This window comes from Botrytis sinoallii (genome assembly GCF_014898435.1).
Source record: "Botrytis sinoallii strain Bc 23 chromosome Unknown BSIN_010, whole genome shotgun sequence".
Taxonomy (NCBI): domain Eukaryota; kingdom Fungi; phylum Ascomycota; class Leotiomycetes; order Helotiales; family Sclerotiniaceae; genus Botrytis; species Botrytis sinoallii.
In genome coordinates this window covers 411,670-436,080 of record NW_024066037.1, presented here as the reverse complement: position 1 = coordinate 436,080, position 24,411 = coordinate 411,670, and the positions used below count along the sequence as shown (strand labels likewise).

General features: G+C 43.1%; 6 protein-coding genes across 6 annotated transcripts; 1 reads left to right on the top strand and 5 right to left on the bottom strand.

Annotated features, from left to right (window-relative positions):
- Positions 1–1,610: 1,610 nt before the first annotated feature.
- On the bottom strand, positions 1,611–3,436 carry EAF02_006288 (uncharacterized protein; the record flags this gene model as incomplete). Its single annotated transcript, XM_038902336.1, has 3 exons — positions 1,611–1,684; positions 1,739–3,043; positions 3,100–3,436. The coding sequence occupies 3 exons, from the start codon at positions 3,434–3,436 to the stop codon at positions 1,611–1,613; spliced, it is 1,716 nt and encodes a 571-aa protein (XP_038757556.1).
- Positions 3,437–4,569: 1,133 nt separating this feature from the next.
- Positions 4,570–5,822, bottom strand: EAF02_006287 (uncharacterized protein; the record flags this gene model as incomplete). The annotated part of the gene is made up of 3 exons (XM_038902335.1): positions 4,570–4,911; positions 5,333–5,572; positions 5,706–5,822. 3 exons carry the CDS (start codon positions 5,820–5,822, stop codon positions 4,570–4,572), a joined length of 699 nt encoding a protein of 232 aa, XP_038757555.1.
- A 1,824-nt stretch (positions 5,823–7,646) lies between these two features.
- EAF02_006286 (uncharacterized protein) lies at positions 7,647–9,384 on the top strand (the record flags this gene model as incomplete). Its single annotated transcript, XM_038902334.1, has 3 exons — positions 7,647–8,039; positions 8,090–8,393; positions 8,447–9,384. 3 exons carry the CDS (start codon positions 7,647–7,649, stop codon positions 9,382–9,384), a joined length of 1,635 nt encoding a protein of 544 aa, XP_038757554.1.
- Positions 9,385–13,230: 3,846 nt separating this feature from the next.
- EAF02_006285 (uncharacterized protein) lies at positions 13,231–14,120 on the bottom strand (the record flags this gene model as incomplete). Its single annotated transcript, XM_038902333.1, has 2 exons — positions 13,231–13,928; positions 13,988–14,120. The coding sequence occupies 2 exons, from the start codon at positions 14,118–14,120 to the stop codon at positions 13,231–13,233; spliced, it is 831 nt and encodes a 276-aa protein (XP_038757553.1).
- A 1,528-nt stretch (positions 14,121–15,648) lies between these two features.
- EAF02_006284 (uncharacterized protein) lies at positions 15,649–17,544 on the bottom strand (the record flags this gene model as incomplete). The annotated part of the gene is made up of 1 exon (XM_038902332.1): positions 15,649–17,544. The coding sequence occupies one exon, from the start codon at positions 17,542–17,544 to the stop codon at positions 15,649–15,651; it is 1,896 nt and encodes a 631-aa protein (XP_038757552.1).
- A 2,279-nt stretch (positions 17,545–19,823) lies between these two features.
- Positions 19,824–21,292, bottom strand: EAF02_006283 (uncharacterized protein; the record flags this gene model as incomplete). Its single annotated transcript, XM_038902331.1, has 4 exons — positions 19,824–20,362; positions 20,483–20,715; positions 20,777–20,827; positions 20,952–21,292. 4 exons carry the CDS (start codon positions 21,290–21,292, stop codon positions 19,824–19,826), a joined length of 1,164 nt encoding a protein of 387 aa, XP_038757551.1.
- Between the last annotated feature and the right edge of the window lie 3,119 nt (positions 21,293–24,411).

Below are 24,411 nucleotides of genomic sequence, written 5' to 3'. Positions count from 1 at the left end.
GAATGTCATAGAATCCCTTGTATGTATTGGTTGGTTGGTTGATTGATTGATTGATTGATTGAAATAAAATTGATTCTAAATGTATTATTGTATAATGTGGCTTTGCCTCTTACTCGTACATTTATTATTATTGGAACATTGACAATATTGATAACTACTAAGGTTAGGTAGGTACTAGGTGCACATTTCATTTCATTCATTTCATTCATTTCATTCATTTCATTCATTTCATTCATTTCATTCATTTCATTCATTTCATTCATTTTTACCTTCAATATCTACCTATCTTTACCTATAACCCGACAACTACAAACAACTCTATCAGGACAGCTATGAAGCTCAAAACACATCCCCGAACTACCCAGATCCGACAACACCTATGGACCCGAGTCACGAAAGGCCACTCACTCACTCAACATCAGTATTCCCCAACATGTCAAACACACATCAATAGGTTCTGAACCCTAACATCCGACTGTGAAACTTTTGGGGTTCCTTGGTCTTCCCATCTATTCCATTCGAGTTCGTCGGCAACACCTGTAGGACGAACAACCAGCCTGCGATGCCGATCCGACGGTACACTAGAGAGAAAGGCAAACTTCTCCCGCAGTACTACATATATACATATAAGACAAATATATGATGCCACCCACGCCTCTTGTATAGCCCCAAAGGCGAGAAAGGTCTATTTATGGTTCATGTGTTCTGGAAAGTTCTAGAACACCTATTGATGGTAAATATGGTCTGCATGATCTGACGGGATGTCTACACTTGGTGATTTGAGAATAACCATACGTTGGTTGGTGATGTTCTCAAGGGATTGAGGGATTGAGGAAGTAATAAGTGCAGGTGGTCAGATCATACTTTTTCTTCCTTGCAAAAGTGAATAGGATTTTCTTCACGATCAATTGTATAAGCATTTCACATTGAAGAGTATCAATTATTCCACTACCGTGGCGAACGAGGCCCTACAAATTCCATCCAGTCTCATTCTATGATTGGAGGATTAACCGTCGTAGAAGATGAGGTGGAGAGAGGGCAGAGTGGAGCACTCGACGTACGTACATGTAGTGTGCTTGCTTCCTCTATGATCCGCGCGCTTATTTTAGAGGATGATGGGAGAGGCAAACAATTCGGTACAGCCAATCTACTAGGCACTCATATTATCGATGAGGCTATGACACTGTGCACGAGGATTGCGTGGACAAATCTTTATTTGGGGGAAGGATTAAATTTATGGTTGAAAAGGGGTTAATGGGACAACTCTTGCTTTAACAGAAATCAGCATCTATGTAGAAATATATACCGTACCTATTTCATCTGTCAAACATATCACACTCCCAAATTTGAAAACCGCATATTAGAAAGAGAAGAAAAATGATCATATTCATTGAATCCTCTGAGTATAGTATAGCAGCGCCCTAGAACTCCCCGAACGACTCTCCACGAGCTCGAGCCGGAGATTCTATAAAAAAACACCCATGCAAAGTTCAAGAAGGAACCAAAACCAGTCTATCCCGAAAATTCGTTATTTGTTACACGCGCTCCTCATTCCCGTCTATCCCGACCAGCCCGCCCATTTTCTTTTTTAACCCCCTCTCTCTAACCATCTATTCTCTAGAAACATCACGACCGAAAGTCTTAGACTTGAGCCAATCGAGAACCACCAAAACACGATTGCGCGCTAGAATTCATGTTAGTCAAAGTGAATGAGAGACAAGGGATTGGTAAAACTCACTGCTGAAACACATGCTCAAGTATGCACTTCTCCAGAACAAATATGTCAAATTACCACCGGTAGCAAAATTACCATTTAACCAGCTAACATCTGCAACGGCTCTTTCACTACCAATGTATGCCAAGGAACCTTGATGTGTGTAGTGGAACGGCTTGATATCCTTAATTCTTCTCAATTGCTTCTCATGTGCTTCAATATCCTTGGCGACTTGGGCGGCGTTTCCAGGACCAAGGTTCAAGGATGAACTCAACTCTTGGATTTCATGTTCGATGGTATCGGTCTTTGCCATGGTGTTAAAGAGACGGGCTAAGAAAGCTCCTTCTTGTGATGCTACTTGAGCTGTTGGTGCATATCCTGCAACTGCGCAATCACCAGTGGCCCAAATATCCTTGGTTCCTTGAACAACGAGATATTCGTTCACGGCGAGACCTCTCCTTGAGTCTTTTTGGGCGGGGATTTGTGCCATGAGATCCTTGACAACAGGGCGGACGGCGTTACCGGTGGCCCAAACAAGGAGACCGTAAGGCATGACCTCAGTGAACTTCTTTCCATCTGGTCCAGTGGCCTCGGCTTCGACGGTCTTATCAGTGACCTTCTTAACGGCCGTCTTAGTCTTGATAGTAATCTTCTCTTCCTTGAAAGTTGACTCGGTGTATTCGATCAATTGCTTGGAGAACATAGGAAGAACATTTGGAAGAGCTTCGATGAGAGTAACCTTGAACTTGTCGCTAATTTCTGGAACCCACTTCTTAATATCTTGATCGAAGAAATCTTGAAGCTCACCAGCGAATTCGACACCAGTAGGTCCACCGCCAACGACAACCATGTGCAAAAGACGTTCAACTTCCTCTGGAGATTGGTCCTTGAAAGTGGCAGTCTCTACACAATCCATAATCTTCTTTCTGATTGCTTGCGCGTCACCGATCTCCTTCAAGAAGCAAGAATGCTCTTTGACACCAGGAATTCCAAAAGTTGCATTTTCTGCACCAACACTGACGACCAGCATATCGTATGAGACCTCGGTTGTGTGGGAAGCTCCTTTCACATCAGAGTTGTCGTTGATGGAGATAGTCTTCTTCTCGGGGTCAATTTTAGTGGCTTCGGCTTCGTAGAATTTGACAGCAGCTTTCTTATGTCTGGTTATGCTTCTGATAGGCTCCATGATAGATCTGTGCTCGACGGTACCGGTTGTGCATGATGGCAAAAGAGGGGTGAACAGGAAGTAGTTTCGTGGGGAGATAACAATAACATTGTAGTTTTCCGTGTCGAGTTTCTTCAAAAGAGAAACAGCACCCCATCCAGTACCTAGCCAATTGATGTCAGCTATCCATATGGAAAGTGGAGACACGCATTGTGCGTACCAAGAATGACCAAGTTTTTCTTGGTTGGATCTGGCTGGAATTGCTCCTCTGGATGTCGAAGTTCCCAAACTTCATATCCAAGATAGGCGGCCCCTCCGATCAAAGACAAGTATGTGAGACGCCAACTATATCTCAAGAATCTAAATCGCTTTGGCTTCTTGACAGTAACAGGAGCGACATCTGCGTAAGTACGTTGAGCAATTTGGGAGATTGCAGTCTTGTTGACATTGACTCTGGCATTGGGTCGCGCACTTGAAAGAAGGACCCGATTTGATGTCGCATATGATCGTTGGGCGATAGTTCGAAGACCAACAGCTGAAGTCGGCAACCTCATCATTCTTGTCGCTAACGCCATACTCCTAAAACTCCTGAGATGGAGGAGGTGAGGATTGTAGGGGAATGCGGAGAGTAATGGAGAAGTGCAGTGGAAGTCAGAAATATCAAATAATCAAATTGAAAGGGAATTTTTATTTTGATAAAAGCTAGGATTCGGATTCTGAGCTAAAATTTACAGGGATAAAATTACGCACCGGAGCCGATAGAAAGATAAGCTCAACTTTTTACCAACGCTTCATCAATAATTGGAATTGACATGCGCCCAAATAGAAAACCTCGGAATCAAATGCAAATTGACCAAGAGAAATTCCTCTGGAATAAATCGCTCACTCATACCTGGGTATACTTATATCGCAGCGTCTTTGATCTAATGCCTGTTGATCAATTGATCTTCTTCCTCGATCTCAATTATAAGCATGTGTTCCAGGACAGCATGGCAGGAAAAGAGGTCAAACAGTCATGAATGTGTCTACATATTACCAAAGGCATGATGAGGGCTCAGGGCACACCTACCTACACATGGTATATTGAAATTGTGCAATCGTGGGTCTGCTTAGGTGGTACTTCGGTGGCACTGCGATGGAGACCACAGACTATACTTTTCTTCACCACTGGTATTCGAGGAATGTCAATTCGTTTTGTAAGATTTGGTATGTGGAGTCCGCCACCAAAATCAGACTCTTCAACGGGGTTCAACGCCCTATCTTTACTATGGTTCATTATACCTCGTACCTACGAGTAGCACTTGGCCAGATTCAAAAGATGCCCTGAAGTAGCAATTCGGATGAAATTATCCCTTACACAGGTTAGAGTATGTATTGTTCCTACCCAGTACTATCTCCTACGTATGTACTGAACATTGTACCAGTCATTCTCGGGTTGTTCGGAGATTTTGGAGAGTTTACCGGATTTCCGAACCACCGAAAGTGACAATGATGATTGGACAAACCATGCCATGCCGAGTCTTGGGAAACTGGCGTTCTCCAATTCATTAACACAGAAAGGTTCATCTAATGCGTGCTTGTGAGGCGAGAACGGTCATCTCCTCTGGGTGAATCAAATCGTCATGATTTAACGGTTTTAGCGAAAAAGAACGACCGTCTAGCATCTACCAATACCTACAGAGGCACATTCTCATACATCCTTTTTAGATCCTTTCGAGTCTGTTTGTGGTTCTCTAACCATACAATAGATATTGCAAGTATCGCCTTCGTCGTCGCAAATCATCTTCTTTTCAAAATGGAATCCGAAGGTTTCGTATATCTTCATGTTGGGAACATCCCGACTAGATTCAAGATAGCATCTTTTTCCTTCTGCGTCAGCAATTCTAGTTACTTCCTTTGCTAGCGCTTTTCCGATTCCTCTTCCTTGAGCGTCGGGATGAACGACCATTATATTTAGAAAGTAGTATCCTCGGGGATCGGTCCAAATATTAGATTGGGCTTCTGCTTGCCTGTCCTTCCAGATGTAATAACGCTGTGGCGAATCTACGTCAGTATTCTTTTTAGGACTACTAATTCTCAACCTTCGAGATCTCACCCTGCACCTAATGATACCATTGGGTCATCTCATGAATCATTAAGAGGGTATGTGACAAAGATAGAGTACTTCACTGGAAATGAAGGGGAAACATTCAAAAGCGTCAGAAGTAGGGCTAGCTTAGCCATTGCTTATGACTTAGCTTCGCTACTTGTAGGACTTGGCAACGTTTGTCTAGAGTCTCATCTTCGGAACAAAAGAATCCGTCAAACAAAATTCTAGTAGAAAGCTTGAAATTCACACCGACAAAAGAAACGGAGATAGCGGCAACACAGTAAGACAAGGAGCACTCATGACTTTGAGGCACCTGCGCCAAAGGAAACGAGACAGAATGTACGGTACGTTATAGCTTGCTTACCTTCACATTTAGGCCACCTCGACCGTACCAAATATTCATACCAACTTGTTGAGCCCACATTGCCCAACTATCAATCCATTCTGCCCACGTCTCCGGCGATCCAGCAGATTTGGGTGGTAACCACATTGCAACGCCTAAAACTCTATGACTTTGAGAGTCTTTAGCAACATAGAATAAGCCGTTTCGAATTCCCCATCGACATCGAATGCCAAGAGAGACCGAGTTTCTGACTAGGTTCAGCTGTCAAAAATTCCGTGTCAGTGACGAACAAACGAGATAGTATCACGAAACACGCCTTCGTGTTGATTTCAGCTATAGGCGAATCGGAACCAACACTTGCTACGACGCTTGAAAATTCGAAGAAAAACTCTACCTTTGATCGATCATTGTAAATCCACAGGTTGTAAGGATCTTCTTTGAATGCTTCCTGAATGGTATTCACAGCTCCAGGTATGTCATCTTCCGTCAGTCGAGATATGGTGAAGTCCATTGTAAGAGATCGAATTGAGATCCAAGGAAGAAATGGAAAAGTACGATGGTGAATGATGTGGGTTAAGAATTTTATAGCAGTACTAGGTATTTACATGTATGTCCCAATTCTGGATATTGTGCTAGAACAATGATGGTTATCAGAGAGAAAGCTGGACACATGGATTGGTGTTCGTTATCTGTAAATGGCTACAGCCGCTTTAAAGACATGTTTTTCCCATCCTTGGCCATTCTTGCCATTGCCAGCCGTGTCGGAACCGAAATCTACTTCTGCTGAAGCCACGATACTTCCAGTGGGTGGCTGTGAAGATGGGTCTTCAATAGAGTTCGGGTTGTGAAGAATACCTACCCAGGCAATGCATTGAGATGTAAATTGCTTTATATTTGAAGATTTTTTCGTGTTTTGAATCCCATCCTAGACACCCTTCTCGTATACCTACCTAGTAGATGTCCATACGAGAGTACGAGAGGAGTAGGCATTCTCGAGGCATTGCCACATGCACCTTCATAATTCGATGATAATGATAACAATATAATAATAAATCATGAAATCAGCTTACGCTTCCCCGATCCTTTAATTCGTAATTCTCACCCTCTTGGAAGTTGGAACTTCTCAGCCCCTCCCCTCACCCATAGCTCAAATGTTAGATAACTCCCGCTACAGCAAACCGCAATCTAAGCTTATCCTTGGAAGATTACCCCTCTTTAGGTTTGGCGTTGTTAATCATCTGTGTGTACGCAGGACGGAGTAGAGGTAACCTTGGAACCTTATTAAGGTATCAAAATAGGCCATGCTATGCCATGTTCATTCAGCCTTGCGAAATCTTTGGAACCTCCGTTTCTCTTAATTCTCTCCAACTCACAAACCTCTCAGAGTTGCAACAACAAATTTATGCTCTCAATACTGTATACTCACTTTTTCAATGGCTTGAAGGTATCTTTCAGTGATTCAGAAGAATCCTAGAACGAACTTTGCTGCTGTATTTACCCTTTTTTTTCTCTCTTCCGCAGATATCAAGTGAGTCGAGCGGGTCCATGATGAAACCAGGGGACAGTGCGCGAAACACTCTCTCCGTCCCAGATATCATCAAGTTTTCCCATGCTATGTCAGTCCACCGGTCAATTCTGTAGCATGCCGTTGCGGACTTTCTGGTCGTATGGCAATGATCGGCAGCATTCTTCGTACTTCTTAACAGGGGCATCGCTCAACCTAGAGTCTCATGTCAAACGCAGTAATGCTTGAGATGCTGGGCCCTAACCTCAATATAGTCTGGACCACAGTGGAGGAGCACAATATTGCGAGTGTAGTGTAGCCTCGAAATGCCTTTTCACCTTGTGCTTGACGCATGCACCACTCCTTTGCTGTGGCTTTGCATTATGTCTATTATGTACAATTCTCGGTTGGTCCCCAGATTCAAATTCAATACATGACCATTCCGAGAGTAGCATAGAACGTCCAACTCCTTCAATTGTCTGTCCAGTGCCAAACCAGCATGTCGCGAATCTCTTCTCCACTCTGTTAGCTAGTCTCAAATCTTTCGGAGGTCCAAGATTCTCGACTTGGTTACCTCTTGGGTGCTTTCACTTGTCAACCGTTTGTTCTCTCACTCACGATCTATACACGGCTGGATCGTGACGTTCTCTCTTTGATCAATATTCTCAATCAGATCTGGCATCTAATTCTCACACTCACTCTGTTTCTACAACGACGACGACGACGGCAAAGACAACGAATAACACTCATCAGTTCATGTCCGTATCCAACTAGCTTCTGTCGGTCGGCGATACGGGGCAGCGGCGACTCGGCGGAGGAATGAATACGACAATGGCACCAATGAGAGATCAACCAGAAGAGTATATGAACCGACTGGTTCAAAGGAATATTATGTTAGACGATCTTCAATTAGCAAAAAGGGTTAGGAGAGTCAATGATAATGGGAATGGGAATGGGAATGGGAGAAACAGCGAAAGGGATGATTATGATAGCGACGACTGCAGCAACGATTGTCCAGATGAACAGGTCGATGGCTCACGAATGCCTACACCCGTGGTCACAAGGACTGCGTGGACCCAAATAACAAATACTGCCTGGACTACACAAACTGCCACTACCTGGACCACGCAAACTGCGATCACTACTTCATCAAGTGTGATGACTGTCGTTGTTGTTGCTACACCAAGCTCCACATCGACGTCGGCATCTTCAACATCGACTTCAGTGAGTTGGGACAGAAACTTTGTGTGAGTGGGTGTACTGACTATAGACAGATATCCATTACGTCTGCCACATCTTCATTGCCAACAGGGGCTGTCGCATTCAGCATACCAAGCTCAGAGCAGCCTGGAAGGAAAGGGTTATGTACCCTTTCCAATGGAGCTCCATGTGAAAGTGCTACGGCTACCACATCTACTGTCACTGCCTATCAGGCCATCAGTGCAAGCTCTGCGCCGACTGCTCAAGCAGATGAAGATGGGTCATCTCCTTCCGACATACCACCTCAATTTCGCCACGGAAATGATGGCGATCTTAGTCCTTTGGCAGAGAAGCTTCTAATAAGTGCTGGGTCAATAGGTTTGTGTTTCAAGATGGCGTGATAACTAACTGTTACTGACCTTAACCAATAGGTATATTCGTCATCTTTGGCGCTATCATATATCTCGTAATCAGAATGAAGAAGCTAAATCGATTAGCAAGAGGAGAGATATCAGAAGAAGAAGCTCGTTGGTATGGATGGAGAAGAAACAGAGGTGACCCGGGTCGTCCTCCCAGTTATGCTAGCGGCAAAGTTTCACAAAATGGATATCCTATCGATGAAAAATTCGCTGAAAGAGAAATGGGTGGTTTCTATAACTCTGACAACAAATCGTCACTCGAACGCCCAGGATCGGCAACTGTAAACTTACGGGAACTACGTACAGATCTCCAAAGACAAAATTCAACCAGGAGCAGTCATTCAGGATCTGGTATGTCTGCCAGCCCAGTTGCCGGCTCAGGTCAATCATACGGACCTCCAAGCAATATGGATTACTATTATTCTCAAACAGGAACTCTAAGATCTCAACAGTCAGCACTGTCAGGACAGTCTTCAAATGCCTTTGATCCTTCACAAAGGGAGGTCAATCATATGAGTTACTTGTCTTCAATATCGTCAGGATTTGGTGACTCGCTTGTCATGCCTGATGATAGTGCACCTCCTCAAATTCCAGTCTCAAGATTTTCTTGGACAACAGCGTCTCAAGGTGCGCCACAGAATAGAGACACTATATACACAACAACTTCAGAGGAAACGGCGCCACGATTTCGCACTGTCAATTCCTGGGTAGCTCAACAAACAGGACGGGTAGAAAGGAAGCAACAAAGTGACATGGAAATACCAGCAATGCCAGAAATTCCTATTTCGTATACCCATCGGTCACAGGTTCCCGAACCTTTGTTTACCGAGGGCCATCAACGCAATATGAGTGAGAACCCAGCTTTTAGACATCACCCCGGTGACGAAATCGAGTTGGGGAGAGGCTCACGTGTTCCGAGTTCAATTCTGGATAGAAATATGGGAATTTAATTAAAACAATAACAGAATAACTCAAACAGCGAGTGTACTATACGAAAGACGAATTTTTATCAATTGTGTGTGTGTGTATATATGTCTAATTTCCTATACGGTCGTTCCAGCCTGGTGCTTGATTCGATCAGATTTGCATAGCGTGGAGCGGGGAGCATTTTTGTACGTTTTTGAGCATTTGGTGGCTGATTGGTTGGGTGCATGATTTATTGATATTTTTCTGCTTCTTGGGGAAAAGGGGATGAGAGATTGACAAATATAACATATTGTAATGTCATGACGAGAACAGAGCGAGAAATAAGACGAGCGATAAAGGAGGGGAAGGGGGGTGGAATGAAATGAAAATCGATGAGAAAGCACATTTGGGCTGGAGAAGAAAGGTTCTGCTCAGTGCACTGTCGAAATTTTATGAGGCCTGGCATTGCTTTTAGGCAACTAACGCATGAATGTATGACACGGGGTGAGGCGACGAGTTGAGATGGGGTGAGAGAGTGGCAAGGTGAGCTTTACAGGAGAAGGGTGGTGAAGAGACGATGCAAGGACGGCGTGGATAAAGCGTGAGAGGACGCGGAGGCGTGGTGGTGAAGATGAGAGATTGTTTTCTGTCTGTAGCTTTGTAGTATATAAGTGCAGTGATATAGTTTTTAAATACATTAGAAAAGTTTCAAATCAACGACGTAGATTCATGCTCAGTGCTGACGCTTGTTTGAGGGCCTTTAAAGTTATTTTTGATCTTGATTGATGATGAGAAAAACTTCTCGAAGTTGGGATATGATGGCTTATAAGATTCGCTAGCATAGGCACTTCACAAGCCATTCTACCAGCGTGAACTGGCTTGATCTCCTCAAATCAGCATAATTTTCGTCGGTTGGAAATCGAACGATATCATTCATTCATTTATCCATTCATCCATCCGTCTATTCTCTCATCTATTTATTCACTTACCTATCCCATTACAATCTCCCAGTCTCCCATCCCAAATCCATCTATTCTCACTCCTCCATCTCCTTTGAAACTTTCGATTCCCCCAAGTCTCCCGGTCCTCACATATCCCATCCCGACACTTCCAGCACCCCCTACCTACGAAGCAAGTAAGTAAATCTGTGCATCACATTCCTCACATTCCCAAGGAATTATAATTTGCGTCTTACCCATGGATATACGAGGTAGAGTAGATGAGGAATAGTTAATATTATTGGACCTCGCAAGAAACCAGATTGGATGAAATCGAAACACCGCGCCACCGCACTGGTGAAATTGGTCTTCCGATGGAGTGCGGATGTGGAATGTGTGTGGTGGGGTTTCTGGTTTATTGGGTTTGTTGGTGTGGTGAGTGGTGCGTGGAGGATTGAGAGGATGGGAATGATGGAAAGAAGAAGATTGTGGGAGGGAAGGGAAGGGCTGGTTTGGATGTGCAAGATGCGTGTGGAGGGATGTGGAGTTGGGGAGGAGTTCGAGGGTTTGGTGGAAGGGGGTTGGAACTTGGAAGAAGGTGAGCGCAAGTTCTTTTTTTGGACATGGTTAGATAGGTATCTTTAAAGAATAGGAAGATGTGATTACAAGACTTCAGGAATAGGAAATTGATTATGTTGTTGAGAGTTTGTGGAATAGTGTCCGGCTCGAAATAGAATGAGAAGCCGAAAGACTCGCGTGTATGGGTATGGGTGGTAGCACTCCCGGAAATTGTGTTTTCAATGACTCGCCAGTATTTCTGCGGACAGATTTTGCTAATTGGTTTATTTTTAACCCGTGAGAAATGTGATTTCTCCTAGGTACTCAAACGAGGTGTTGAGAAACTTCCATGCATGTGTATGGTGTAGCTTAGCCCGGTTCGGGTAACGACTGTCAACATTATGTCATTTAAACTCCAAACGAAAAAAAAATGTGTAGTCGCTGTTATAGAATAGTGAAGAATATGTTGTTTCTCTACGGGGTTCATTTAGATTCTCACCGAGGATTCTTTAGACCAAGTTCAACACGTGACAAGAAACTAGATGCAAATTATCTGCAAATTATCTGCCGATTGTCTGTGAATTATCCACGGGTACAGGTAACTTTCGCGCAACCTACTTGGCATTTACATAAATTGCATCCCCTTTGATCAAGGAAATATTAGCACCACCGAGAGCAGCAGCAAGCGTGACTCCAATCAAGATGCTCATCTGCAAGAGATGAAGCACACCACCATAAGCCATATCTCTGCGCGGGTATTCTCTCGGTAGGATTCAAGTACTACTTCTAAACTCACGACATACTCATAAGAGTATATGATTACTTTTACATTTTTCTCTCATCTTCAACCAATCGTTGATGAATCTCAAATCAGTCTCAAATCATCGATCATTGCAAGAAAGAGGTGCAGTGTAGGCTTGAGATTAAAAGTCCGCTGGAGTAAACATTCGGTTGCAAAACCTAAAGTCTCGCATATGTTCCGTCCAGGGGTGAAGTGACTGGGAGTGTGCCAGCTGGCATAGATGAAGAGGATAGTGGGTTTGGTATTGATTCGCAGACGAGAAAAAAGCAGTCATAGTAAGAATCGAGATGAGGAGTTTTCGGAATATGAACTCCGTGGCTTGAATGAGGAATCGTGAAGAGAATCATAGATTCTATAACTCCCTGCCGTAGCGCAGGAATAGAGTAATACAATAATTGCTTTCTCTGTGTAGATATGATGACTGGAAAATGATTACCCGAAATCACATCTACATTCTACATTCCTCACTAACCCAAGCACCCACAAAGACACGACACGACAAACTCTCCAGAAGCCAGAACACGCGAACAACTCATCCCAGAAATATCCAACCAAACACTAAACTTTCCACACAATGCAGATACATCATATACTCGGCTCGAAAAATAATTTCAATTTTCGACCCCTATCCTAAGCGACAGAACAGGTGTTAGGTACAGCACATCATCAACACAATCCACTCAAGTTCCAATCGCAGGTTATCACTTGTGCAGTTACGAGTCATCGTGGATTTTCAAAAAAAAAAGCCTCAACTCCCCAAGCCAAGATTCAACGAGCATATTCCGCCAATTTGCACTTCTTGTTTCTCTTCCCCCCTGCAGTTGCATGCATGTAGGCTCTTCCAATCCAATCCATTCCAATCCATTCCGTTTCATTCCATTCTTGCCGCTTCAAACACACATGTCACGTTTAGGGGATGTACAAAAACTTTTTGAAAATATTTAGGTGGGTGGCTACTACTTGCTTGTCTAATCCTCACAAGATTGTTTACCTTTTACTAGGTACTCATAAATTCATATACATCTCAATCTCAAAACTAGCTAGAGTATTTTTGTACGTGCACTTGCAGTCTTGCACAGGATGATAATTAGAAGGAATAAATTTGATGGAACGGATGAGAAATGTTACCGGGTGTTTCGGGCTCAGCACAATGAAGGATGATGCGTGGTGGATTTGATAGAGCCTTCGATTCTCAAGTTCAAGGTATGGCGAATACTTATTCCTCTGGTAATGATCACTAAATAAAGGCAAGGTGAATTCGACCTCCCCAATAAGAAGAAGAAAATGTGACAAGCAAAAGTCAGATGCGTTCAAAGAGAGAAAACCCGAGTGAAAACAATCTGATAGCTAAGTATTAACTCTAGTTCTGTTCTTCCCTTTTCACAAGCGCTAATGCTCGAATTTGAGAACCCTCCCCAAACTCGCAAGGAAACGATGATTCAATATCCTGTAATCCTAAATAATGAAAAACATCCACTCCATATTCGAAAACATATTCGAAAGGAATTACTATTAGCTTTCACATCCCACCCATCCCCTCCACAAGACGCCTTTCTCCAACTCCTCGCTTTCAACCCTGTAGCCAGGTACTCTTACTTGGAGTTCTTTCCCTGCAAATGCCACGCGAAAACCTTCTCAAAGATCCCTTTACCATTCCCAACAATCGTATCTCCATGACAAGGTATGATGTTCTCAAATCCCCACGTATTAATTCTCTTCACGCTCTGATTGAAACCCTCTCTATCACTCTTACTGAACAAATACCACAACATTCTCTTTTGCCATATCGCCGATCCATTGGTCGTCTGAAGATGATTAAATAATTTTGTCGCAAATCCCGAACTAGCATTCTCTCCCGTCTTGGAATACTGTTCCGTAGCCGGCATGTTAAACATCATGTCTGCTTCAATCAACGTCCTATCCGGTTTATAATAGAACACCAATTCCTTATTTGGATGCGAATCGACAAATTCATATTCAAAGTCTGTATCGAATTCCGGCGAGATCCGAATCTCAGCCTTGTTTTTCTTGGTAAAGATCGTTTGGAAATGGACATTGGTAACCTTTTTATCCGACTTGGCTTGTTCGGCACGTTTCTCCGCAAGACCTTCAGGAGCAATGAAGTGGGCGTTTGGATAGGCTTTGTGCCAGTCGGAAAGAAAGATGTGGTGCTCGAGATCGGGGGCTGCGACGTAAGCGACGCGGTTTCCGAGGGATTGGAGTTTGGTTGTTACCGAAGGGGTGAGGGCAACGGGAGAGAAGACGGCGAGTTGACCAGATGTGAGACGGACTGTTGGGATAATCTATTAGCATTTGTATGGGATGAGCGCACCAAGAAGAGAGAGATACCAATAGTAGCTCTGCCGCCGAATTTGATCATGCCAAATCGTAAGAAAGGCACCGAGAGTGTTGTAACATTCGGCGTCACATCACGGATAACCATGACTTTCTCAGGATCTGAAGGAACAAGTTTGTCGGACATGATGAAAGTATGTTTGTACGTATTTGTGGATATTGTGATACTCGAAAATGGGTTGTACGAAATGATGTTGTACTCTTCGATATCGGTTGATTAATCGGGTGGTGGAGTGACTTTCAAAATCCTATGACATTATCGCATGCGGAGAATATCCCGTGATCAACGCCTAATCGTTCTAATCGTTCTAGATGTTTATTTGGCTGTTTGCAATGTAATGAAGACGAAAACGAAGGAGATGTACGATGTAGGTAGGTAACCTTACTGACAACGGATTTGATGTGGAAAATAGATGTGAGGGAGAAAATAAAGAGAAACAGATACTTGAACCTTTATAAACTATCAATTGCAATCATTTCAATCATTTCAATCTTGGATTCTCTGTCAGCAAATGGATAATTTGGAGTTCGATTTTGAAGTCTGGACTGAAGAAAGCATTGGATGTTTAATAAGCATACAGCATGCCGAGGCAGTTTGGTCTACAGGGGGGTGAAAGCCTAGAATTGGGAAAGATGGAGAAAGACGATGAAATGGGTCTGGACATGAGGATTTGGAAATGAAATTGTAATCCATTCGAATAATTTGAAGATCTGGACATCCTATATACGTAAATAGTAGAAGCCAATGAGTTTCTTCAACAAGATCGCAAATATAATCATAAGTGGTTGATTTGATAATGGTTTTTTAAAGTGTGACCATTTTGGAGCTCATCATTCTCTTGCTTGCCGAGATAGCTTGGGGATGACATATGTACGTACAGCATGACGGCATGATGGCATGATGAGAAACAGGAAAGGCAATCAAGCAGTAGATAGGTAGTTCCAGATACGTCCTTCTGTTCAGAAATATCAAATACTTCCTGGTTCTCACAATCATCATCTTTTGTGCTATCAACGATCAATACGAAAAGTATACAGAGTATCGATATTCATCTCTACCTCACATCCGGATATCCCGAAAAATGCATTTTCAATCACCACCTCACAAGCTCTAACACATATGAACAGTGTCCAAAATGAAAGTTTGTCTTATTCAATACATATGTGCCAATCCAATGCTAATTTTGAGTCACCTTAGAAGCCAGCGAACAGACATAAAGCCATATGCTATCGAGAAGGACAGCGGCCTTTTGTACTATTTCGGGGCTGCATGTTTAATCCCCCAATTTACTCTACTCATGTCATCCGAGTAGGTGTGTGTCCAAACAAAACAAAGTAGAAAAATACATTAGTGTGTAGAGCCAGAACTATAAGGAGAAATTACGAACATGTTGTTCTTTTCGTAAAGCAGTAAGTTGAGGATATTCCATCCAAAACACCATGAAGGAGGAATCGCACCAGTTCCACAGAACTGACTGTGCATCGCGTGTGCCATGGAAGGAACTCGGCGAGGAGAAGTATGTCGAGGGAAGCGAGGCAAGAGGCGCATTGAAAAGAAGAGACCTGCTCATCAAACATAGAAGTTATGCATGATAACCATGCCCCAATTCCTCAATAAACATTCTCCAGGTAATATGAACCCACATGCGTACATATCAACCAGGGAACTGATATGCAAGAGGATAGCCCATACGCTCCAGAAGATCAAACCTCCATATCTCTAATAGACGAATGACACGTTGAGGTAAGATTTGATTCATACCAAGGAAACCATTACCGCCGTGCTGCGCAATTATTTGGTAAAGCCACCTACGAGTAGAATCGTTTTCTGCAAGCCAAAGTTTGCGTTCGTAAGCAACCGAGAGAAACAACCAAAGTACACTATAGACGAACATATGAAATACCAAACCCCAAAAGGTATCCCAGGCATTTGGTAATCTTCCACGCTTTGGATTGAATAATACAGAGAGAAGTTTAGGTCCAGTTTTGGGTGGTCTTTTACCATCCGGAGGTTCTCCAGCTGCATCATCGTCGTCGGAATCGGAATTGTCATCATCATCAGGAGGTGGTGGATTCCAGGGGCCCAGTCCAATAGTCATTGCAGGGAGCCGACTAAGAACACTCAACGACCGCTTACACCAATGGAAGAAAAGAATGAGGAAATTGAATTCGACCAAGAGCCAGCAAATGACGGGATTGTGAGCGAACACTCGGAATGGCGTTATAACGAAATTGGGTCCCGGGATATCTGCACCTGGTACATCGACGAATACGGTAGGTCCTGGCACAGGTACCTCGCGATCAACGTATTGAATAGGACCAGGAACGAGCCTTTCAGGGCCGGGAATTTGAACTTCTCGAATCACTTCTACTTCTTTAATCTGGATTTGGATCTCAGGACCAGCAGCAAGGCCATGTCCGCGACGTCTGGTTTTTTTGTTGATGACTTGGAGATCGGGAATACCTTCTCCTTCTCCCTCTACCACTTCCTCCTCTTCCTCCTCGTCTTCGGCTTCAGAAGAGCTGCTGCTGCTGCTACTCTCGCTAGAGTCTTTGCTTCCTGCCGCTGAACCTCTCCTACTATCACCGTCCGTGGGTTGATAAGTTCCTGGGGCTGGTTGAAACCTGTTTTGGGCCATTCGAGTGTCTATAATCTGTTTTATGATACTGCGGCACATCTCGATATAGTCTCTCATCAGCTTTTGCACTTCTGGTGACACTCCAACTCCTCCTTTGGCCACAAGATATTTGTTCGCCTTTTCCATCTTTTCAAGAAGCTCCTGAGTTTCCTGTTCTTTTTTCACCAAAGCCTCTTGGACCTTTTTGTTTTCTTTTTGAACCTCTCTAGCATCGTGTCTGAAATCATCAACTCTTTGCTTTTCAGCGGCCACACGTTTTACGAGATTTTCGTTTTCGGTTTCAAGGTCCGCCAAATTTTCCTTGTACCTATCACAATCGTAAATCATTGACTCATTTTCCGCTTTCACCTCTTCCATTTTTCTCCGAGTTTCTGTTGATTTCCTTTGCAGGTCTGTTACAGCGCTCTTCAAATTGCGCCTTTCTCCCTCGATATCGTTACATCGCTGTTCTCTAACAGTGCACACCTCTTCCCTAGCAGCCGTTTGAACTTCGAGATGTTCGATGTATTTGTCCTTATGCACGATTTGTAACTCCAACTTTGTAATCTGCGCTTCAAGGACCGCTATAGTCGCAGCGTTATCTACTGTTGCCTCGGCCATTTTATCCTGTAGGTCAAAGTGTTTCTCTCTTAGATCCTTGTACTCGACGGTTTTGCTTCTTCTTCTCTGCGGTATATCTTGCTTCGAGATTCCGCTTCTCTTGATGTAATCTTCTTCGAGAACTGCGAAATTTTCGTTCTTCCTCTTTTTCTTCGATATAACCTGCTTCCAATTTCGCAACGATAGGTTCAAAGCTGCAAGATCGATATGTGCTGCTTGAAGTCCTTTGGTCATAGGATTCGAGCTGGGCGACTCTTGTCGACATCTGCCTTCCTTTTGTGGGCCAACATGCGCACTTCTTTGAGCTCCCATTCAAGCTGCGTTGCTTTGTTCGATGTGCGACGCAATCGGTCCTGGGACAAGGCTTCAAGGACTGTACATTCCAAGGTCAGCATTGTTACGCTCATCACGTGAATTATTAATAAATATTACTTACGTGCCATCCTTCTGCTTTTGAGCTGGCGTATCGTCAATATTGAAGTTAAAAAGTCGCGCCCTCAATGGCCGTCGACTGAACAATTTCCGAATTCCATAGACATTGTTTTGTTTGATTGTTAATAATTTGTATGATGATGTGAGTTCTGGAGACAGGAAAGGGAAGAGTTAATTTTGCGAAAAGAGAACTGTATGTGTGAATTTATACCATTCGATTATCAACTCTCTTATAGTTTTCTATCGTACGGGTCGTAGTTTGTTGATTGGTTGTAGGTACTGGCTGTAATGACTTTCTTCTCTTATGTACGGGCGTTTGCGTTGTCGTCAGATTCACTTTTGCCTAGCGAATTCAATATCAAATTCTGCTAGGTATTGTGGCAAGCGAGTATAGTGAATAGGAAACTACCTAGTTAGTAGACATCAAATTTTGCAATGGCAGTCAACAGGTCGAAACTCAGCAATTGTGTATGCTGGTCTCAAGTTTTTGCTTTCCATTCAGTGTGACATCACCTCTGATGTTCGATGTCATCTTCGAACTTTAAAAGCACCAGTCTCGCCTTATGAATACTGTCTCCCCAGTGGCTGAAGTGTAAATAGTGACAAATTGATGCAATCATGATGCTTTGGATTTGAGCTTTTGAACATCGAAACTGGCCCAAGAATGTCAAGAAGTATCGGCTGTTAGCTTTAAGATCTGAACTTTACAACCACCTGGTGAACCTGAGAGTAGAACATTCATATACACTATCATTAGCTAGGTAAATAGGTAGGTATATATACTTTTATTCCCGAAGTAATTCTGTGATATTTAAGACACTCGTTTATCTTTTTGACAGCTGTTGGCTATACATAATGGGATTTGCATCTTTCGTTTGCATCATGAGAAGAGTTGATGCCAGGCCTTTAAACCCAAGACCGATTTACCTACCTAGTGTATTTGTAATGTCATATGGTTTGTAAGACAATAAGCTATAGATGGAAGAATATTAAAGGAAACATAGATGCAGTAAAGATTTGTCCCAAGGAGGAAGGTATCTCACAGCCCGAGATGTTTCATGTCATCCAATACATTGAAATCAAAGATGATCAGAAAGAGACGAGATTGTCCAAACATACTTCCAAATTGTTCTATAGATTCTACACTTTGATCTAAACTATAAGAGAACTTTTCGATTTGAAGAGAGAGGAGGGGGGACTTAGTAGCGCTAGTAAAAGCACCTGCCTTCCTCAAGAATACCAAAACAAGAACAACACCATCATTCCTTGCTTCCCCCCTTCCTTTCAAACTCTAATACATTCGAGTCCAGAGTAAGAGATTGCCTGGTGATCGTACCATATAAATCGGTACGCCTCGGAAGAGAATGGAGTGAATCGATAATCCTAAATGCATTACATACCCAGATACACAATACCATGAAACACTTCAAGCATTTCAACTTTCAACTTTATCTTAAAGCGAGTCTCTTTTAAATGACGAGGTTGGTATTTACCATGATCTATCCAACTTCTGTTTCTCAGTGATTTCCTGTCCCGTTAGCTTAACTTCACATGCCAATCTCAGTACCTAGCAAACATCAAAAAACTACCTACCTAGGAACCTTGACTCACTGCCTCCTCATCTCCATCACGTAGCAAAGCTTGGCAGAAGCGCCAAGTCCTCGAGCATCTGAAACAGTACTGCTGACTCCACGCTGGGTTTGTAACCGATCTTTTGACCGTGTATGAAATCTGTGATTTGTACCCGCGGCTAAAATTTGGCAGGACACTGAAACATTACCTAGGTAGATACAAAAATAATATTCATAGCGCTAGCACCCAAGACGTAGTACCGAGCCTAGCTCCTGGCATCGCCGGAGGGGAATTCACTTCTTCTCTCCCCTACCCTCCCCCTTATTTCTCCTCCTATTACAGCACATCATACCAGGAATCAAATTTCACACGCAAAAGATCACAGAAATCATTAACAAGACAGCAGGAGTATTAGTAAATGTGTAGATCATAATAAAGAGAAGCAACCAAATATGACATTAAGAGCCAGGTTGCAGAACCCCCGCCCGCAGAAGTACAAATCAAATCTCCGCCCCATGAAGCCATTCGTTCCCATAATTTCATACCCGAACCCCCCAGATCAATTCCATCATATCATGCATGACTTCTTAAGCAGAAGCACTAGTAGCGAAACCAAATGAAGGTCCACTCTTGTCAAAAACTCCATAGTAAGCATTGAAGAAAACATCTCCATAGATGCTCTGAATACCGCCAGCTACACTTTGAAGCGAGCCGTAACAATTGTTTCCATCCGTAGCTGCAAAATTCATCAAAGAACTCGGGATCGTCGCGTAGTCAGTTGGGCCGATTTTGAACGACAAAGTAGGGAGAGTAGCATTGCAAGGGAATACGTATCCTCCATCAGTGCTGGAGTACTTGGCACCAGACACTTGAGCATAGTATGCAGTATTGACGGCGTCGCTCATGAGGACAAGTGTGGTTCCTGTATCGGCAATACCAGTGAATCCTGGTAAACTGTGGGCGGTAGAGCCGACTTTGTAAGATGTAGAGGGGAATTCCCAGAAACCGTTTCTGGAGTCGACAGGGGTGTGCGTGATACTTCCAGTGTATTTGGAAGAATCGGTGTATCCGAAGTCGTATGCTCCATCCGCATTGAATGGGAGGTAGGCGGCGAAGAGTGGGGGAACTGAGAGAGCTCTCGGCATTGTCAAAGAAGGTGGATTGAGCTTTTGGTTCAACTAATTGTGTGTGAAGTTAGGCGACGCGGTCTTCTTATCGAGTGATTGTCTAGGTTGCGAAGACTTACCAGTGTTAATGCTGCTAAAAGCCATGCCAATGAGTCCATCAGATTCATCAGTGACAAATGTAGAAGAAGAAACTCTGTCGGCAAGTTCAACTGCTTGGCCAGTGACTGTAGTCTCACCAATCTTAACGGTATCTGTGCCTACAGTGCCACTGGCTCCAGATCCATCGGCATACTGGATGCTCCAGGTGTAACCTGAGAGAGCCTTGAATGTGGAACTCTTGCTTGAGGTGTAGCTAAAGCATTTTGTTAGTTCTTGACTTGTGCTATCTCATTTTGGTACGAATGATTCCTTACATGTCATGACCTCTGCGAGAGGAGGCAGCTAGGAAAGAGGAGAAAACCCATCTGATAGAATAGTCAGTAAAATTGATAAAACAAAGAGAGATACATTGATCGTCACTTGAAGTAAATTTGAACCTCTAAGATCACGATTTGTAGGGTGGAGGTATTCAAGAACAGTGGCACTTACAAATCTGCCGAACCAGTGTCCAAATCAAGGTTAAGAGTTTGACCTCCAACGGTAGTAGGAACGAGATACTCAACACGATCGACTGGGAAAGCTGGAGCAGAAGAATCCTGTCTCTTTTGGAGTGCCGACATGAACGCATCAGACATTAGTTGGGTAGGCTGAATGTGGTACTTGGCATAGGCCTTGAGCAAAGATGCAGTACCATTGCGAACATAATTCGGATTGTGAATTGCTGTTACACTGTGGGAGGCTGAACCGGAAGAGGCAGCTGCTGGAGCTGGAGTTGGAGCTGCTTGAGCAATTGCTCCGAGAGCGAGGAAGACTGTGATATGGGAAAGCATCTTTGACAAGTTCCGAGGGCGATGTACAGATTGAAGGTGGGGTGGTGGATCCTTGAATTGAGGACTTGATGAGGACTTAATAAGGACCTGGCAGCAAGAGGATTCACTGTCTTCTTATAATACTTGGCTCTCGTTAGTGGCCGACTAGGAACATTACATACCAGGGAACACCGAGGTGCCCTAAGATTTCCTTCAGATTTGATCGTCCTGTGCAATCCCCCACTACTCGTTCTGTCTCACAACGAGTAGTGAATTATTGTGTCATATCAAAAAGACATTGCAAAAGTACCTAGGCAATGATCTCATGGTGGGTAGTCCAGCGAATCCGAACGGCTTCAGATATGGCAGATTCAAAAATTTCTGGTCCAATCATAAGACAAACCTGCGACCATTGCATAGGTACAAAGTTAGTATCATCGCATCTCTCCGAGGACGGCGGAATTCCTTCTGATAGGCATAGCTTGCCTGCAGCAGCAAATTCTAAAGCACAGAAGGCACTAGCGATCCCGTGACAACAGGAGGTTTATCAAGGGCGGAGAGTCACTTCACCGTAAAGGAAGATCTGCACTTTGTCCCCAGCAAAAAGATTGTATTGTGCCATAACTACAAAAAACAGACTAATTTACTTTGTGAAATAATGAAGAAAACAATCTCAAATGTCGGGCATCGTGTGCAGCAGTGGCTGGGAACTCAAGCAGGCAAAGAAGTAAAACGAGCCAGAAGATACACTTGTGGAAATAAGCTTCAGTTTAAGCCCTCGTGAGCTTTACTTGTACCTGATCTACATTAGCACGTGAAGCAGGGATTGTATGAGCACGACCACGTCGACGTGGTTTCCACTCCAACAGTTGATCATGTACATTATGGCAAGAATGCCCTTAAACGTGAAATCCATCTAATCTTGTGAAGGAAGCTGAGTACGAGATAGGAACAGTTAGCGATATCTAGCAATTGAGGGTTTGACCAAACACAAGATGTCGTGACACCTGACCATAATACTCTCACAAACTAAGTAAGTCCCGGAGGTACTTGTCGCCTACGACAGAAGGGATCCCCGAGGAAGAGGGGATACAAAATTTGTAGATAGGAAGAAGGTTTTTGCAGAATGGTTAGTTGCACCTTGGCGAGTCTAAAGATACTAACCGTGCACCTAGAAAGGTATTTGTCGAGGCTACTAGTCTCGCGAGTGATAGAAAAAGTCGAACACTAAAAATCAACACTTCAATTGAAATTTGATATTTAAACAACAAATCAATATGATTTCTTAAAGATTCCAAGACTTATTAATCATTAACTAATAATACCCTTAAATCAGTTTGAAAGATTTGAAATATAAAATCCAATTATGATTCAATTTGGAAAAGAATTTATTTTCAAGATTTTTAAATATTTTGTAGGTTTGGTATTCGGTTTCTTCTGTCACTCGCGAGCTAGTCAATACCCCAACTAATACACTACACCAGCGTGACCAACTTTAGAAACCCAATAACTTTATAATACTAGATAACTATAAAAAAAATCAAAATTATATAATCGAATACAGCTTTAAATCCAATAGGAGTTTAAAAATTCTAAGAAAATAGAAATAATCTCCTAACCTTGGAATCTAGCTCTACACCTAATTTGATATATCAAACACTCCGAAAAGTTATATTTTAAGAATATTATAAAGTCACCGGGTTTCCAAGTTTGTATAGTTTACAAATTAGCTTTAGGTACCGACTTGAAGCCTCATCAATTCCATTACTAGATATCCGGGGCCATCCATACGATTAGCATAAACTTTGTGTTGCAGGAGCCGGAGGCTTCGAGATTTGACAATGTGGCGGCTGTGTGGCTGATACCTGCCGCTAAGATACCGATACCGATAACGTTTATTTAATTTCATCAATGATTTCATGCTTTGGGAGTAAACACCTCCAGCTAGTAGTGATTACTAGGTAGGTACAAATGTAGTGATAGACACTACACTACCTATGTCGTGGAACAATCATCAGTCATACTGACAAAGTAAAACTGAAAGGGGACAGGAAGCGAGGAAGTTAACATGTCGTGAGTTTCATCCAATGGGAGAATTCATTTGCAATATCACAAGGTTACTCCAGAATCTACCCATGACTTGACGGGTTCGCGGGCATCCGAAGATGGGGATCGGCCAACAGGATTATTCTTCAATAAATATTCCAGTCGATAGTTATGATTACTTTGGATTGTGATAAGTTTCGTTCAATTGAATTTATTTGATGATAGACGGTTAATACTCGTGGACTGTACATTATTGGTTTGACGCAACAAATCAAGTTGAGCTTAACACTCAAAAAAAGGTTGGGTTTCTATCAGAGTGATCACGGTTGTTCCGAGTTAAATCTTTAGGTCAACCTGGTTCATCTTCGTTGCAAAATCAAGTTCTCGTTTTTGGCTTTGGAGTTGGATATCATGCATGGTCACCACCTTCACGAAAAGACCTTGAAAGATTGATCGGAGATATATAAAGTTGACATTACATGCATTTTTCTATCTCCTGCCGCTCCTTTCAACGACGACCGGACAGGCAAGGCAGGCAGTGCTTTCTACACCTTCATGGTATCCCCTTTGAACGCAAATAGCTGCAGCACTCAAGCCTTGCTCATGTTCTGCGACTAGGCGCCCAACTGGAATAAAAATTGCTAGGTAAGGTGCATCGACATCATCAAAATGGTATCCAGTCCCGGAAGGAGATAGCCTGGCAACGTAGAACAATACAGGAGAGAACACAAAGAAACACCGACGGGCCCTATCAGTTGGAAATGTGTACCAAGAAGAAATGATAAGGTTTGAATAGTATACAATGTTGGATAAAGATGGTGTACAACCACACAGAACTTGATGGAATACCCACCTGACTAGAAATGGAATAACCCCTCTGAGTCTGTAGAATATGTATGCTGCGCGAGGGATATCTTTTGCGCGTGCATACTGAACGAAGATCAGGCAAGTGTGACAAGTAAAATTTGTGAAGCGCGAATTCGCCGCCCGATTGTCGATAGATTATAATCGCGCTTGTTTTCGAAGGTGTTGTACACAGTGATCGATTCTCAAACATTTGCGGCATGTTTGGTACAAACTATACAGGTCCCAAA